Genomic DNA, 17,423 nt, shown 5'->3' on the forward strand with positions numbered 1-17,423 from the left:
GCCATGTACCTGTTTCAGCCCTCTGCTGCCACACATAAAGGCAAGCACAGCTGTGCAAGGTGGTAAATCATTTCTCTGTAGTAATTGGAGAGTGTTAAAACAAAGCAGCCCAGAGGGCAGGTGGAAGCGTGAGTGTCAGAAGCAGCTCAGGCCAGCTGGGTGGGATCCTGTGTGCAGGGCGTTTACATTTTGGATGTTGTCAGGTGGGGGAGGAAGCTGATAAGAAAAATAATTATTTGCATTCAAATTATATAAACAGTGCCAGAGCCTGGTTAGTGTAGGCAGTGTTAGACAGAGTGTTTCCCAACTGCAGGAGATGTATCACATGCTGGGTAAGGAAGGTATATGAGGCAACAGCACTCTGAAGGTGTGCAGCTCTAAACCTCTTGGCACATTTTATGGCAGAAAAATAAAACAAAAAGGAACTGAAAATCAAATGGCTGTCCCAGATCACTCAATTTAAAATGCACATTTTTAATGTGACCTAACTTAAACTCTGTGTTATGAGGAAAAGATAATGTCTGGGTTTGAATTTATTGGGTAAAGGGGGCAGGATACTGGTGGGATTTGGGCAGGGTTCTTCAAGGTGTGCAGGGGATGGGAGAGATGTTAAATGGCAGGTAACAAAATCTCTGTCTCCCCTTGATGTTCTTAGCTCCAATCAGCTAAAACTGAGTGGCTGTAGCAGCAGTGCAGCAGCATCACCAATCAGCAGTTCAGATCCCAAGCTGTCCTTCCACATCAGGCCACAGCTTTCTGAAGATCTTATAATTAATTCTTTTGTTTTCACTTGTTGAGAACAACTTCAAATGTGATTGGAGTATTAAATAGATTTTGCTTATTGATCCTGTGATGCTCAGTCTGAATACCCTGTAGGTTTGCAGAGAGGCTCTCTGGGGTGTTCCATTCCCTCTGTGGGCACTATGGGAGATCCACAGGAGGATCTTTGGGAGATTTACCACCTTCTATAGCACTCCTTCATATCCCTTCTGACTGCAACTCTGTTTTCAGAGCTCCTCCAAGAAAAAGCAAATCCATGGTCAAGATGAAGAGACCATTCTCTCTCCAACAAAAGACTGCCTAAATTTTTTAAAACATATCCCTCCCTCACTTTCTCAAGAAGTTGAGAGCTTCTTCAGCTGCATTCTGTGAATCATGTCCTTGGCTTTTCCATTAAGTACCAAAGGCTCTTATCTGACACTGAGTGCACAGGTTCACAACAGGACATTTGCACCCTGAATTGTTCTCAGGTTACCTGAGAGCAGCTTGATTGAAATCACATCCCAGAGAGTTGTGCAGTGTAATTGTAGCTGTGGTGACCAATATCTGCAAAGGGGAGAAAAGCTGCTAAATCACAGATGAGGACTTGTGCAAACTGAACTCTAAAAGCCTGTTCTCACAGGGACACACAGGGAGTGGAATACACACACAACACATGTGATCCAGCCCCCTCTCGTGGTTTTTCCACACAGAAGGCAGGAATTGACTCCAACTGATTTCTTAGTAATGATATGAACACCTGCATCTCTTCTCTGAAAGCTGATGTGGTTACTGGCATTTCACTTCTTCTTAGGGAGTGACAGGTATTAGTCTGAAGATAGAAAATTATAATCTGTAAAAATTTTTATTTGTATTTCCTAGGCAACTTGATGGCTATTTCTGGTAGAATATGAAGGAGTAAGGGAAGGAGATTTGTTGGCTATTTCTATGAGCTGTTTTTTCTTCAAACTGAGGGAGGAAGCAAACACTACAGGATAGAAAACAAAATTCTTCTGGTCAACTGCTAAAGTGCAGAAACAAACACAGGCATTTGGTGTCTTGCACTGCTCTGTGTTTTAGTTGAATTAAACAGAATTGCATGATACAAACGAGTCAGTGCTTGTCAGCAGGTGGAGAACAAATGCACTGAACTGAGAGAACTGCTGCAGGTCTGGCTAAAGCCAAGCTCGTTCCAGAGGGCGTTTTGGGGTGCACAGCACTGGCCAAATCAGCCCTGATCAGTTGTTCTTGCTCTGCAGCACCAGCAGGGCCTTCCTGTCATTTCTCCATTTCTTTATGGCTCACTGTGCAAACAGAAATTTTGGTGCCTTGTTCCTCACATGGCTCATCCTGGCCACGTGAAGAGCTGTCGCAGAGCAACAGGAGCAGCCCAGGACAGAAATAACTGTCCTCAGGTGGCACCAGGGCCAGCTGCCCCAGCGCTGCTCCCCTGCCCGAGGCTGGGAGGTTCATGGAGCTCAGGGCTCCCCAGGGCTCTTTGCTGCATTCTGCTCCTTCCCCTCTGCCCTGGGCCAAAGGAGGGCTCCAGGCCTCAGTATGAGGAATTTGGGACAACATCTGTTCTGAAGGAAGGTGAAGGGCTTTGGGGTGGGAGGGCAGATTGCTGCAGCAGTGGGAGCACTGTCAGGACTCAACATCAGCAGTGAAACTGTTGATGCCTTGCAGAGGAGGTAAAACTGGTAAAGAATGCTGGTTACTTCAATAAAAACACATTTTCAGTGTTGAAAGGGAAGTATTTTTATTCCATTTATGATTCTCTGAAGAGACAAAGAGATGCACCAAAGCATGTTAATCCCTGCCACAGTGTGAGCTCTGTTCTCACCTAACAAATGTCTCATCATGGAAACTCATTTGTGCCTAACACCACTTTTCCAGAATGTTCTGTAGTGGTGGCATTTCCTCATTGGTGTCTTCTTTAGATATTAATCAGAAATCTGGAAGGATCAAAATTACTTGAACAAAATTCCCATTAAATTATGGGCAAAAATGGAGGAGTTGGTACCACCCTGAGGTATTGCTGTGCTTGCTTTCTGTCAGTAAAAGTATTTTTTATTAAAAGCACCATTTGATTGATGTGACCTTGTCATGCAGGGATGCATTATGACTTGCCAGGAATTAATGAGCCAATTCTGGAAGCACTGAAAAGGAGCTTTGCTATCCAACAAAAGTTTTCTCAGAGAAGTACATTCAGGAAAATAGAGCCAAGCATGAGGAGACTGACAGCTGATGAAAGTGTTTGTAGCTGGGCAGCCATGAGGAATTGTACCATGGAAGTCACTGAAGAGGTATGTCTGGAAAAGACATATTTTCTATCATTTCAACTGCCAGATTGACAGAGGGAGTGGGAATTTGTTTTTCCAGCTCAAGAAAAGAGCAAGACTTTTGAATGGTTTTTCTTAATATTGCCTGTGAATACCAGTATTTCACACCAATAAAACTTGGATTTCAGATCAAGGAACTTGTGCTGTGTTACTGCAGCACAGCCATACTTCAGAATATGACAGGGGGGAAATACACCACAAAATACAATTTTCTTTAGTGTAAGAAACAGTGAACACCTCAGGTGCCATGTGAGAAGTGCAGAGCTGTGATACCTGAAGCAGGGCAGCAACCAGAGGCCATGGCAGGGAGCACAGCAGGTGAGCTCAGAGCCTTCCCCTCTCACCCCTCCCTGTACCATCCCTGCAGTGTCACCTCTGCCCAGCTCGGCTCTGGTGACCCATGATCAATGGCACTTCAGGCATGCATTTCCCTCACAAGTGCAGCCTGAGTCACTGCCATTGTCACCAAACCCTTCCCAGGGTGCAATTCAGTGACATTTTGTGCTGCAGAGTGCCCTGGTTGATCTCAGGAGCAGGGCTCTGAACCAGGGTGCTGTTTGCCTTCCAAATAGAAACACAATACCTGGATTTTCACATAATAGTGTAGGCTTGATTGGGTTTGACAATCTGGGGTTTAGGTACCCACTGTGGAGAGCAGGAATGACCTGGGTACAATGCTGTAGATAAAGAGATTTTTGGGTTGTGAGTTATTTCCTGATATTTATGCTTTTTGGTCAAAATCAGGAGATTTTTATGAGGCTGCTTAAAGGGAACAAGTCACACCTCCCTTCTGGCAAACATGGGTCTGGCAATACAAAATCTTCATGCCTCATTGAGCTTGGGACCCCAGAGCACTTTCCCATAGAATTCCCAGAGCAATTTCCAGTATTTCTTAGCCATGCCAAGGGGATTGCTCTGCCAAAATCTGAAACACAGAATCACAAGGCCCATTTCAGGCATCAGTTGCACCTAGCAGCTGTGAGCAAACAGCCCCTGAAAGGCACATGTGGACTAAGGTATCTCATCATGGGTTTCCACAGGTTTTTATGCTCTCTTGTCCATCATCATCATCCTCAGGGATCATTTTGGTACTGCCTGGGACTGGACAAACTCAACTGACAGAATGGTTCATTTTATTTTATTAGTTATTAGACAGATACAACACATAGGGACAAAGCCGTTGGATGTTATGGTATTATAATGTATGTAAATAATTCTAATGTTTAGGATGTGCCACTTTTTATTATGCAGTTACAAATGCGCATTTCATTTTCCTGAAGTCTGGCTGTTTTATTTATAATTGTGTTATTTCTCTTACAGGACAGGTTTATAAGTAGCTCCACACTTGCTATCACTCAGATATAGAAAGCTACTTTAACAAATCTCCTGTTAAAATAGCCTGAAGTTTACATGAGCAAGAACTGCTGAAATCTAACTCCTAATCTGCACCATATGTTGGCATGACTCCTTCTTGGAGATGACATTTTGCTTTGCTTCCAGTTGATAACTTTTCTTTTAAAGGAAAAAAACCTGATGAGAGGCTACAGGCAGCCTGATGGATAAGGGGTGGGTATCTGCTGCAGTGTCCCAGGGTCACTGCCTTCCACAACTGTGTCACACTGACACCTCTCAAAATGCTTTGCACTTTTAACATCCTTTGCAAAAATCACTCGGTGGGCACTCAGGCTACAATGGATTTAGAGCTGCCTCAGAATCTCCCAGCAGATCAGCAGAGTTAGCCACGCTCAGGAATAATAAGGTGAAGGAGTCAGGGAATATAGGATCAAGATAGGTATGCCCAGAAAAAATGTATTAGCTTAACAGCTCTCAATTAAGAATTTGCTACTGGCTGAACCTCGCATATCTCATTGAACAGCAGTTTCTCTGTAGCAGAGCTGCCGGTTCATGTCGGGATGCACAGACACGGGATATTTACTGCGGGTGGGCGCTCCCAGCCTGGCCGGGAATGCTGGCACGGCCGGCGGTGTCAGCTCCGTGTGATCCGATCTGTTTCGGGGACGTTTCCCCTGTGCTTTTCCACTGAGGCTATTTCTGTGCGGTGAGGGGCGCACAGAGGTCACTCGGTCTCTGTTTGTCACCAACCCCGCTCGCTCCGAGCCACGGCACCCCGGCCCTGCGGGGATTTCAGAAGGAAGCGCTCGGTGGCGCCGAGCATGGCCCGCGGCCGTGTTTGGGGCAGTGCCGAGCACGGCCGGTGCCTGTGGGTGCGTCTGGGGCCGCGCCCGCTGCTTTCCGAGCGCCGTCAGTGCCGCTGCTCCCCGCCCATGACCGGAGGCGCTCGGGGGCAGCCCCAGCGCTGCGGGTTACGAAACCTCTTACAAAACCGCCGGGCCGGGCCGGGCCGGGCCGGGCCGGGCCGGGCCGGGCCGAGCCGCCGCTCGCGTGACGTCACACCCGCCTGCGCGCCCCCTGCCGGCACATCGCGGTAACGGCCGTGCTGTGACGTCATCGGCCACCTCCGGCAGTGATGACGTCATCAACACGCAGCCCGGGCCTCGCCGCCCCTCGCTGCCTTGCCCTGGCGTAGTGGGGCCGGGCTGGGCCGTACGAGCCCGGTCTGAGCGGAGCGCAGCTCACAGACCGCACCCGCTCGTGTTTGCGCGACGGGCGGCGGAGCCGGCGGTGCCACCCCCGGGCGCGCCCTTCACGCCCAGCCCAGGCCGAACCGGGCCGGGGGTCACGGGCGGCGCCCGGGGCCGCCCCAACCTCACCCCGAATGTCCCCGGCCGGGCACGGCCCCGGTCACGCGGTACACGCCCCGTGACGTCAGCGCGGCGCCGCGCGGCGATTGGCGGGCGCTGTCCGCGCAAGCGCGCGCCGCCGGCGGCAGAGCCGGGCCCGCGGAGCCGAGCGGCGGCAGCGGCGGCTCCGGAGCGCGGCCGGGCCGGGAGCGGCCCCGCAGCCATGAAGATCTGGACCTCGGAGCACGTGTTCGAGTAGGTGCCTGCGGGGCGGGGGAGGCGGCCGGGCCCGCCCCGAGAGCGGGGGGACTCGTCCGGCGGGCCGGGGGCTGCGGGGACTGCACCGGGCCAGGGCCGCGGCCTCTCAGCTCCCCTGACCTTCCCCCGGGCTGGGGGACGCTCCCGGGGCCGGTGCTCGGGGCTGCGGGAGCTCGGCAGGGGCTGAACCTTGCGGGGCCAGCGCGCTGCCCGCTCCGAGCCGTGTCCTTGTGCTGCCCCCGGCTCCCGGGCACCGTGAGGGCCTGCTCGCTCTGGGGCTCAGCTGCTCCGGACTCCTGTGTTAGAAATGATCTCAGGGAGAACTCGTTTGAGGGAAGTAGAAACTTTAATAAATCACTCCAGTATTATGAAAATCTGGATAAAGAGCAGTCTTTTGGCATTGTGTCACAGGGGAAAAAATCTTTTCCAGTTATAGCAGAACCAGCACACCCAGTTAGTCAGGTATGTTGTGTTTTTATGAGCACTGCCCACTCAAGGAAATAGAGGTTTTTCTCCAGGGGAGGACACAATCCGAGTGTGCAACTCGGTGTCCTGCTTGTGTTTGTGCAGTCACCCCTGGGAGACTGTGATGACAGCCGCCATGAGGAAATACCCCAACCCCATGAACCCCAGCGTGGTGGGTGTCGATGTCCTGGACAGGCACGTGGATCCCAGCGGGAAACTGCACAGCCACCGGCTCCTGAGCACCGAGTGGGGAATCCCGGCCATTGTGAAATCGGTGGGTGTTGTGTCACAGGCCACAAAGGGACACCGCGGGGAGGGGAGGCTCCTGAGCCAGCTGCTGTCATAGATGTGTATCGTTTCACAACTGTAATGGTTTAAAAGTTTAATGGCTTAAGCATTTATGTACGGGGAAAGCTTAACAGCACCCTGACAGCCAAATCTGCACCTCAGGCTGCTTCCATCTGGAAAATACGATCTACCTCAGCTGAATAGCTTTGTTTTAAGCTAAACCTTACCTGTGTTCTCTTGGTGTCTGTTCAATGCAGTAACCACTGCATTTAAAGGCATGAAGAATTGCAGTGGGTTGGTGGAATTGATGCCATCTCTGTTTGCCTGTCCCCAGCTCATTGGCACCTGCAGGACAAGGACATATGTGCAGGAGCATTCTGTTGTTGACCCTGTGAAAAAAACAATGGAGCTTAAATCCTGTAATGTAAGTAGTTGTGTTTATGCCTCTCAAATGGAACACACCTTGTACTTACGAAAAGGAAAATTATCTTGAAAATAACTTGAAAATTGCATTGGAACAGTACAAGTTAAAGGTTTAAGTAACGTGGTTGGAGTTGGTCAGTTCTGGTTTTCAGGAAGGAGCTGCTTGGCTTTTGGATCTTGTCACTGCTGAAGATGTGAACACACTGATGAGCAGGAGGAGTTTTGGGGGAGGGGGTGGTGTTAAGAAAAATGTTTTAAATCCTCTTGGTGTAGGTATAGTGTGACTGTTTCCTAATCACGTGACATTTTGCTGTCTGTAGTATTCTGTTATTTGTATTAAAGGGTAATCCTGTCCTGTGTTCTACAGATTTCATTTACAAACCTTGTGTCAGTAGATGAGAGGCTTGTCTATAAACCACACCCTCAGGAACCACACAAGTGAGTACCCCCCTGCTCTGAGATTGACTGGATTTTGCTTTGAACATGTCCCTGGTTTCCCTTGATCAGAAGATGAGAGTTACATGGCTTTTATTTACAGTAAATTGTCTAAACCTGGATTAAATGGACTGTCACTTCCTGCAGTGACATTGGTTCTGCAGAGCCCTGGGAGACTTTGTCCTTCTGTGCTGGAGTCCAGTCCAGTTCAGGGTGTGAATTTGTGTACTTCTGCAATTTTCAGCTCCTTGTTCCACATTTATGTGCCTTTAGCCTCTAATTTTAGAGGTTTGTGTTTTGGTGGTTGCTTTGTATTTTAATTTAGGGCTTAGTGAGTCTGTACTGCTGAAGTGGTGACAGTTCTGAAAGATTGTTCTAGGGATTCTGACGTTGGAGTTGTTTCTGTCATGGCAGTCAGAAATGTTCAATCCCTGTTGTTGAAGGGGATGTTTTAATACTTTTCCCAGTATTCAGTAACTCCAGATCTGCTGTTTCCACTCTTAACATCCTGCTGCTACAGATGGAAATGGCTGAGAGCCCCAAAGGGAGGCTTGGAGTTGCCAGGCACCCTTGGGATTTATTTGAGAGGCAGAAGCATAAAGCAGTTTGACAGTGTGGCAGTGGGTTGTGTTCAGGGGGCAGGAAGTTCTGTGTTACAGAGCAAAGCTGATGAGGAATGTTCTTGTGGGGGAGGAGAGGGTTTCTCTTTTAAACTACTCAGAGTAATTCAGTTTCCTGCTCTGTTCCAGAACCATTCTGACACAAGAAGCAATAATATCTGTAAAAGGTGTCAGTCTCAGCAGTTACCTAGAAGGGCTAATGGCAAACACAATTTCTTCCAATGCTAAAAAAGTAAGTATGGCCTTTGTGTGAAATGTGTGATCACTGGCTAAATGTCAGAGGGAATAAAGATCTCTGCTTTACTTTTTGGCTTTGTCAGCAATCTTAGAAAGGAGCCCCACAGTTCTGCTGCCTTTACTGCAGAGAATGAACACTCAGCATGCTGAACTTACTCTTGTTTTCCTCTTGTGAATGGAGATCAGATAAATTATTATTGGCAGACTCTCTGAATCTTCACTGGAGAAAACACCTTCAAGCAGTGTGACACTGTCATTCTTGTGCTGCCCTCTTGATGCCATCTGTTCATTTTTGCTGTCAGAAAGGAATGTATGGATACAGACCTGGAACAGTCATGTGGGAGCAGGGTTTTAGCTGAGAGTGTCCTCTGGCTATCCAAGGATACCTTGAGTTCAGCCTCAAGAATGATAAAGCAGTCTGGATAAAAAGTATTTTGTGGATCATAATGTGAGAACTGCTGATATAAGGAATTGTTTTCATGAACTCAAAGGCAGAATGTTCAGCAGTAGTGCAGTTATTGAAATAACATCAGAGGCATGAACTTCTGTTCCTTCCTCTTTCAACTACTGTGACTTCAGTCATTTCAGTAAGAATTTAACTGATTGACTCACTAAGATTTGCACTCTAATAAACTTTCCTTTAACTGTAGGGCCGTGAAGCATTGGAATGGGTAATTAAAAGACTGAATGCTGAAATTGAAGAGTTGGCAGCTTCAGCAAGAGGAACCATGAGGAATTCGATGGCAGCAGCAGCATTTGTAGAGAAATGATAATAGTTCTTAGACCTGTGTCACTAATGAGGCTTAACAACCTGCAGCCTCTCTCCAGGCCTAGATACATGTGTCCTTTGTTATTTAAAGGATGTGTGTATGAGGCATGTTATAAATTTAATTTGGAGAATTTTTCCCAAGGCTGAGGCTCAAAGGCTGTTTAATGTATTGGGTCAGCTGGACCGATGAAGAAATAAATTTAAGTGTAGTTCCTGTATTTACATGAACACTAACTTATAATGTTTGCAGATGTGAAATAGCCTCATTTAGTGCTGAGGCTGCATATGGTGGAGGACACTGGCATGTTAGGCTAACTTTTATTTTTTGTGTGACTTATGGACTACCTCTTTTGGGACCAAGCCCAAAATTAAGCAGAATGGTTGTTCCAGCATTGTTCTTTTTGTTGATTTTTGACAGTTGTGTGATACAACTTGGTTTAACAGAAAGCTTATTACTTGATGCTTGAAATATAAAAGAATGTACAAAATATTTTTGATAACCTTTTTAACTTGACTGGTTGAACTAACACGGTACTCAAATTGTTTTTCAGGCACTATAGGTAAAACATCAAAGTGTCTCTTACCTACCTACCAAGACCTAAATCCTGCTTCTAAATGCAACTTCAATGAGCTGGGCATGTAGTACCTTAAAGTCAAATTTTATCTTAAACTTCTGCAATAAATATCTCCCTTTCTAAAAGCCCATTACATAAAGGTACGATAAGCACAGAGCCTTAAAATCTTGTAAGCTGCTACAGTAGTGGGTGTTCACTTCAAAGAACCAATTAAAGACTAAAAAACCTTTGTGAAAGTGGCTGAGGAGATACCTAAACATAAAAGGAAATAGTATTTAGCAATATACTCCTTAAGTAGATCAGAAATAACCTGTCCCATCCAGTGGCTGTTGTGTTGTGCTTCTCTTTCACCTGAGTTCTGAGTTCCAGTTCCCTTCACCCTTTGAGCTGATTTGCTCCCAGCCCAAGGCCCTGTGTGTTCCCAGGGGTTTCTCTTGGTGTTTCCTGGTACTCCCTGCAGGTTCCTGGTACTGTCCCAGTCACTCCTGAGGCAGGGAAAGGTCAGCCCTTGGCACGTGCCAGGCTGTGCCATGCGGGCACCCCCGGGCACCCCCGGGCCTCTGAGCCACGAGGCCCCTTCAGGGGAGCAGCAAAGGCAAAGGCACCGCCCAGGGGGAGCTGATGGGGTATTTTGGGAGCCTTGGGCTCCCAAATTCCAAAATTCCTGGAATTTTGTTTCTAAGCTTACAAGTGGTTTCAAGGCTCCCTCAGCCTTTATGAGCTGTAATGTCACCCTGCCCAGCATATTTGATTTTGCATGCCATTTCTGTTAGATCAAATTGCCTATTAAGTACTGTCTGCTTACAGAGCTCCTTTTAACAAACAAGAACACTTCCATAAGGTTTGTGCTGGGGAAGAAAACAGGAATATAGATATCTAACTTTTAAAAATTAACTATTCTAAACAGAATATTTTTCTAAACAGAAATGGCTTGAGACTACCTTACTAATTTAAGTCATTGAGGTTTGCCATACTTTTACAGGAGATTATTACAACTGAAATAACATTTCAATTTTAAAAGTGTATGTGAAACTTCTGCAAAACTGTACCATCATTTCTGATGAAAATGCTTAGCTTGAAATTCATTTTATATGTTTGCTCAGCCATTAGCATCGTTTGATATCCTAAAGTCAGTTTTTTCATATCCAAATTTTTCTGCACTAGGGACTGCATAGTAGAACTCACAGTTTGGCCTTGCACTGGAAAAAACCTTACTGTTTAATTTCTACAGGCATTCAACAACTTCTTAAAAGATAATAAATTTCTTTCTTCTATTTTATTTATATGCCTGCATTCTCATTCTGTCAGAGTATGGCTTTCTGTTTGTGGCCCTTTTTAAATAAAATTTTATTTCAATTCTGGCTAATTCCTGAAACTTTCTGGTCTATTTGTGTTTTAGAACTGTGAGGTGAGTAATCTAAAATAAGGAGGCTGAAGGTGAAGAAATCCCTGGAGTGAGTGGCTTTTTTTGAAATGCATATCCTAAAATGCACATTCACAGCTGCTGTGGTCGTTTTTTGCTTCTTAATAACTCAGCTTTTCTGCAAATCTGGCTTTAACTAGCAAGCAGATTTCACAGTTTGCTGTGGAGCATCCCTGCTGTGGAGAGATTTCCAGGGGCTGAGCTGTGTTCAGTGTGGGTGGCTGTGGGTGGGTGGCAGAGGGCAGGGCAGGGAGGAAATGGGGAGGAGAAAGCAGCTACAGCTGCAGAACAGAACTGAAGCGCCAGGAGGAAAGGATTTTGGAAAAAGGGGAAGGGACAGGAAGTGTTAGGACAGAGGTGGAGGGATGTGCTGTGAACAGATCAGTGCTGAGGGCTCTGATGGATCCCTGCTCAGCCACAGCTCTGAACCACAAGTGCCAGCCAGGGTTTGCTTCAAAAAGAAACCAGAAAAATTGTAATCACCATTTCCTACAACATTGCTGATCTGTCTCTCTCGTCTGTACTTGCATTTATATTTCCAATAAATGTCAAATATAGTAAAGATGAGCACCCACTGTGTGATAACTGCAGCATTTCCAATCTCCTGGCCCTGACAGAGCATTGGGTCAAAGGGAAGGTCAGCAGCCTGCTGAGGTTCATTTTAGTGGAAGAACTGAAGAGTGCTGCTGAAGAGCTTGTGTGGAAGCAGTGAGTCATTTTAGAATCCTTCCATTTCTTATGGTGGAGGTTGTTCTTTCATTTGCCACAGGATCTGTTAATTTCTATCTTAAATAACTCCATAGCTTTGCTTTACAGGTTGCTGTAGAACTGAATTATTCTAAAGGTAAGGCTACATGTTACAGCCAAGCTGAACTAACTGCTTACCTTAGGAGGACCATGGGCACCAGCTGTGGACAAAATACCTTACATCATGATGCTGTTTTGTTATAACCACATTTAAAAAGTAACACAAGTCATTAACCACATGAAAACAGGAAGTAATACACAAAATTTTTTAAACTTGAGTGTACCTGAATTCTGCTCTGCAGATCCTGGGTCCTCCTCAGGCCATTTATGCCAGATTTTGTAGAATGGACAGCTGAGACTTGGCTGACAATGCAAAATTATTTTTACTTTGAATACAGGTGTCCAAAAGTTGAAAATTAACATCTTCATCAAGTAACCTGCAAAATACTGTCCTGTCATAGAAAACAGCACAGAACCGAATCTCCCTCTCAAGATTAGAGCTGATTCCAGTCAGGTGTTTGCTGGCACTGTGTGCAGGGCTGTGCTCAGACAGGAGATTTAGCAGGGGATGACTTTATTGTCATCAGCACGGCATCATTGCCAGGGCTGTGCAGCAGATTAGGGTCAGCAGCAGAGAGAACAGCAGAGCTTTACCAGCACAGCCCACAATGGCTTACCCAGGCAGAGAAAGGAGGTAAATCCACAGCTACCCAAGGTAGGAAACGTTATTACTGACCTCTGCATTTTGTACAAAGGTGACCGTAATTCCACGTTTCTTGGCAGTGTTATTTCATAGGAAAAAGTGCAATAACTTCATTAAATTCAGACAGAAAGAACTCAGTGAAGAGATGATGGAATTTGTAGACTGTTGGACACTTTTTTTTTATTGTATTGTAATTTGCCTTTGTTTTTTAATATTTGTTCTCCCCTGTAAAACACACTTGAGAAAACTCTGAGATTAGAGGTAGTCACAAAATTATATTGTTTTTAGATAGCAAGGGATTTTTAAGGGCTTAATTACTTTTATATTTTATTAAGAATACAGGGCAGCAAGCAAACTTGTTATTTCATTATAAGTTATGCATGTTTGGAAAAAGTCATTTGTTTTGCCTTTTGATCTATAAACATTGTACTCTTGAAAGAATTGCAGCCATGTTGCAACAGCTCTTAAATTGCAGAAGCATTATCTATAAATGTTAAAGATATTCAGGAACTTTTGGGGGTCTCATCAATGGTATAGAAGCAGCTCTGGTTTTAATGTGGCAATTTCTGCATTGTGCTAAATCCCCACAATTTAATGTTTGCACAGTAGGGCACCCCCCAAGCTCGGTGGCTGCTGAGCAGACACCGCCTCAGTCGAGAGGTGACCTGGGTGGGAGTTGCCCCCGTGGTGATTAAGTTAAATCCATTAACTCTCATCTGGCCGTGGGTTGTGTAAGAACAGGGGCAAAGCTGGGCTGTGTTCACTGCAGCCTCCTGGACCTTGCACTTCTGGGCCCATAAAGTGTGGCTGTGACGAGGGAAGAGCTTTTTGTGCCTGTCTGGAGAGGCAGCCACGGCTCTGAGTGCTCTGAGCTTTGCAGCACAGTCTGGAGATGAGAGGAGGCAGCTGTGGATCAGCCTCTTGATCTACTCACACTATAATTAGATGCACCTTTTTGAACTGAAATTTAAGCTGTTCTGTTCCCTTTTTAATCACATTTGCCTTCTATCACAACTTCTCTTTATAATATTTTTATTAAACAATTCAAACTAGCACAAGTAAAAAATTATTGTTACTATACAGGTTTTCTATCCAGAGGTATGAAAGAAAGGTAACAAAATAAGATCTCTTTTTATCTGATAACAGAACTGCTGTCACTGAAATGTGTATTTCTCAGACACAGAATCAGTTTAGCACATTGTTAGCTTCCAAAAGCAAATCCTGCACATGCTACACAGAAAAACAAATGTGATTGAACAAGGACAGACCTGTCAGGAGAGAAGACTGTCTGCAAGTGTATGTGTGATGCTGTACTGGTCCCTTGGAAAGGCACAATGTTCTCAATAATTCTGTGGGATCCTGTTACTGAAGCTTTTCTGCACCTAAAGAGAAACTACTAAGAGACCAAGCACAGAGTTTGAAGCATTATTAAAAAAAAAAAAAAAAATTGGGGGTTAATGCTGTCTTTTTGTTTTGAGATAGAGATCTTTTGTCTAAAATGCTCCTGATTTAACACCCATCATGTTGGGGATTTATTTGGCTTTTCAGTGTCATCTCTTCAACCTACCTGGACCTACTTGGTCTCACTTTTTTGGCCTCCCTGGACCCCTCCAGTGCCAAGACTTTAGCCTCCTTGGAACTCTTTAAAATCCCCTTTTCAGATTCATTGGATTTATCCAGTCTGAGCTCTTCATCCTCTGTGGAATTCTCCAGTCTCACTTCTTCATCCTCTCTGGACCTTTCAAGTCTCACATCTTCATTCTCCTCAGACTTCTCCAGTACCTCCTCTTCAATCTCCTTAGAGCTCTCCAGCCTCACCTCTTCAGACTCCTGGGAGCGCTCCAGTTTCTCCTCTTCAGTTTCACTGGACCTATCGAGTCTCACTTCATCAGGCTCTCCGGATCAGTCTGGTGACAGCTCCTCAATCTCTTTAGATCTCTCAAGTGTCACCTCTCTATCCACAGATTTCTCCAGCCCTACTTCTTCACTCTCCCTAGACCTCTCCAGTCTCACTTCTTCGTCCTCCACAGATGTTTCCAGTCACAGCTCCTCAGCTTCCCTGGACTTTTCCTGTACAATCCCTCCATCCTCACCAGGTGTGTCTGAGTACAGCTCCTCCACCTCGTCAGAATCTCTAGACCTGACCGATTTGAACTATTTCATGTTTCAGCGCTCCTCTGGATTATCTCCATCAGCTCCCGAGGATGTTCCCAACCTCATCTCTGCCCCTTTCCTGGATGTCTCCAGCCTCACCTTTCAGGATGCTTCTCCCCTCAGCCCCTCAGTTTCTCTGGACATGTCTAACCTGACGTCCTTGGTTCCCCCAGACCTGTCCACGCTGACATTCCTGGATGTTGCTAATCGTGCTGCAGCGGCGTCTCTGGATCTGTGCATCTGACCTGCCAACCCTCCCCTCCTCGGCACCTCCCTCTGTCCTGCCAAACTTCTCTCCTTTATCTGCCCTCTCCTTTCTTCCCTCACTGAAAATTCCCACCTGAGGAAAGTTTAGGGCTTTACAAAATATCTCCTGGCATCTAAACTGGGCATGAACACAGGTCATGCAAATCTGTAACGGTGCCTTGGAACAGCTGCATAAACATCAACATTTATTCTGGAATTTTTGTAGAGCACAGTTTCTGTCACTGATTGATATCCAGTCATGGCTGGTGCCTCACCCAAAGGTTTGGCTTTTTCAGTTCATGCTGAGTTTTTATCTATCAAGACCAACAAATAGTAAATAGAGCTAAATGTGTAAGTAACAGCATCCAGATTGTGCATCTCCAATATGGATTTGTATCTGAGTTAATTTCACAGAATTGCAGGCAGAGGCATTTCACAGGGAGATACAGAGAGAGAAAATGTGGGAAAAGAAAATTGTGGAGCAAAAAACAGGTGAGAAATGGGTTAGGGAGAGGAAGCAGAGAAGCTGTGGGGCAGGAATAGAGGAGCATCTAGCTGGGAAAAAATGTCCAACACTACTGGCATGGTTTTTCTCTGCCAAGCCATCTATGGGGCCTGGGCTGCCCATGAGGCTTAAAATAATCTTAGTGTTAATTATTTTATCTATCAAATCGTCAGATGCTCCCATTAAAGAAGCATTTGCATGTTACATTTCCTTTCTCAATATTTGTAAATACTGCAGTTACTTGTCCTGCTGCTTAAGTAGCACAGAGAGTCTTCCCAAAATCTTTGGTGCTCTCTTGCGTATTTTTGTTATCATTGTTATGACTGGGGCTTTGAAACCAAATATATTTCCTTTCAATATCACTGGCATCTTTCTGTGTTAAAAGTGCAGACACATGTTTGTCATAACAAATATTTTAATTGGAAAGCTTTGCTCCGATATGCCACATCTCTCACAAAATTAAAATATGTTTCACATAAAAATAAAGAAAACAAATGTATAATGTAAGAATTGTTTTCTGCCTCATTTACACTAGTTATTTCTTCAAAATTAAGTAGGAACAATTGCAATATGTGTATTTAAGAAATTAACCCAAAATTCTATAGGAGCTGAGTTGTTTAACAGTTAAAAAAAATACTGATCACTGGTGCAGATCTCACTATTGTATGCTGGTGAACAATTTTTCTTTTTGTTCTGGTGGCTCTTCCCTGACATCATTGTGTGGGTTGTTAATGGCAAAGGTTCTGGACTAAATGAGATCTCTAATAAAGCTGAAAATTACTCTGTGCTTTAAAAATTGTTTGACTTTGGATAAAAGGAAATAAAAGAGAACAAGACAGAAGTGTAAGGATTTGTTTAAAAGCCAGTTTTTAATTTCCTTAAGTATTTTTTATTAATTATTTAGATGAACATTAGGTTCGGATCAAATTGCTCACCTATCAAAAATTATTTGAATCTTCTAATAGCTTTTTGCTTATTGTAGCTGGGAAACTGATTATTTTTTCTTTGTGTCAATAGCTTCTAGTTTGCTATGTTGTCTTTTATGTGTTTGTTTAGAGGAAATGATTGAATTTCAGGTGTTTGTATCAAGATTCAAAGGATGCCCATGGCAAGGCACCGTGTCCCATGGGACAGAACTGTCACAGCCACACAGATCAACTCCAGAATTAAAACAGTCTGTTTAAAAAACATCACTGGCTCCACATGCTTGTAAAACGTTTTCTTTTTAATGTCTCATCTAGAAAAAAACAAGAAGCGATGGCACAGAGGGGTAAGAACAGATTTGGATGCAAAAGACACCCATTTAACCTGCTCGGATTCTTCGATTACAAGAGGATTTCTAAGGAAGGAGTTAATGTGTAACTAACAAAGTGCTCTTTAACCAGCAATGAGCCTCACAGAAAACTTGGACTTTAACTTATGTTCTTTAGGTATTTGACATCTCGTGTATTTCCGGCAAATGACCAGCACTGAACCGACTCTCTGGCTGGTTTTGACAGCCAGACAGTCCCCGGCCGGCCACAGGCGGAGGCGGGACGCTCCCATGCCGGGAAGAGCGCGCACCTTCCCGCACAGCATCGGTCCGGAGCCGCCGTGAGGAGCCGGGGCCCGGCCCGAGGCCGCCACGGGCCTGGTCCAGAGCCGCCATGGCCCGCCCAGAGCCCTCACGGCCCCGCCCGGAGCCGCCATGGCCCCGCCCAGACCCCTCAGGGCCCCGCCCGGAGCCGCCATGGCCCCGCCCAGACCCCTCACGGCCCCGCCCGGAGCCGCCA

At 45.5% G+C, this 17,423-nt stretch overlaps 1 protein-coding gene and 1 long non-coding RNA gene across 6 annotated transcripts in view; both read left to right on the top strand.

The window, feature by feature from the left end:
• Positions 1 to 5,429, top strand: part of LOC141731108 (uncharacterized) — a 103,810-nt gene extending 98,381 nt beyond the window's left edge. For all 3 annotated transcript variants that reach the window (XR_012583030.1, XR_012583031.1, XR_012583029.1), the window contains one exon: positions 2,872 to 5,429. This is a non-coding gene — a long non-coding RNA (uncharacterized LOC141731108). The remainder of the gene's footprint in view (positions 1 to 2,871) is intronic.
• A 469-nt stretch (positions 5,430 to 5,898) lies between these two features.
• On the top strand, positions 5,899 to 16,806 carry PRELID3B (PRELI domain containing 3B). Of its 3 annotated transcripts, none has more exons than XM_074553749.1 (6): positions 5,899 to 6,058; positions 6,632 to 6,800; positions 7,149 to 7,238; positions 7,605 to 7,675; positions 8,422 to 8,524; positions 14,295 to 16,806. In XM_074553749.1, the coding sequence occupies exons 1-6, from the start codon at positions 6,027 to 6,029 to the stop codon at positions 14,391 to 14,393; spliced, it is 564 nt and encodes a 187-aa protein (XP_074409850.1). In that variant the 5' UTR covers positions 5,899 to 6,026; the 3' UTR covers positions 14,394 to 16,806. The 3 variants fall into 3 exon arrangements, with proteins under 3 accessions (XP_074409850.1, XP_005489113.1, XP_074409851.1); XM_005489056.4 differs by lacking the exon at positions 14,295 to 16,806 and adding an exon at positions 9,180 to 9,516; XM_074553750.1 differs by lacking the exon at positions 14,295 to 16,806 and adding an exon at positions 8,613 to 9,136.
• The last annotated feature ends 617 nt before the right edge of the window (positions 16,807 to 17,423 follow it).

The sequence above is a fragment of the Zonotrichia albicollis genome, chromosome 17 (genome assembly GCF_047830755.1).
Source record: "Zonotrichia albicollis isolate bZonAlb1 chromosome 17, bZonAlb1.hap1, whole genome shotgun sequence".
Lineage (NCBI taxonomy): Eukaryota > Metazoa > Chordata > Aves > Passeriformes > Passerellidae > Zonotrichia > Zonotrichia albicollis.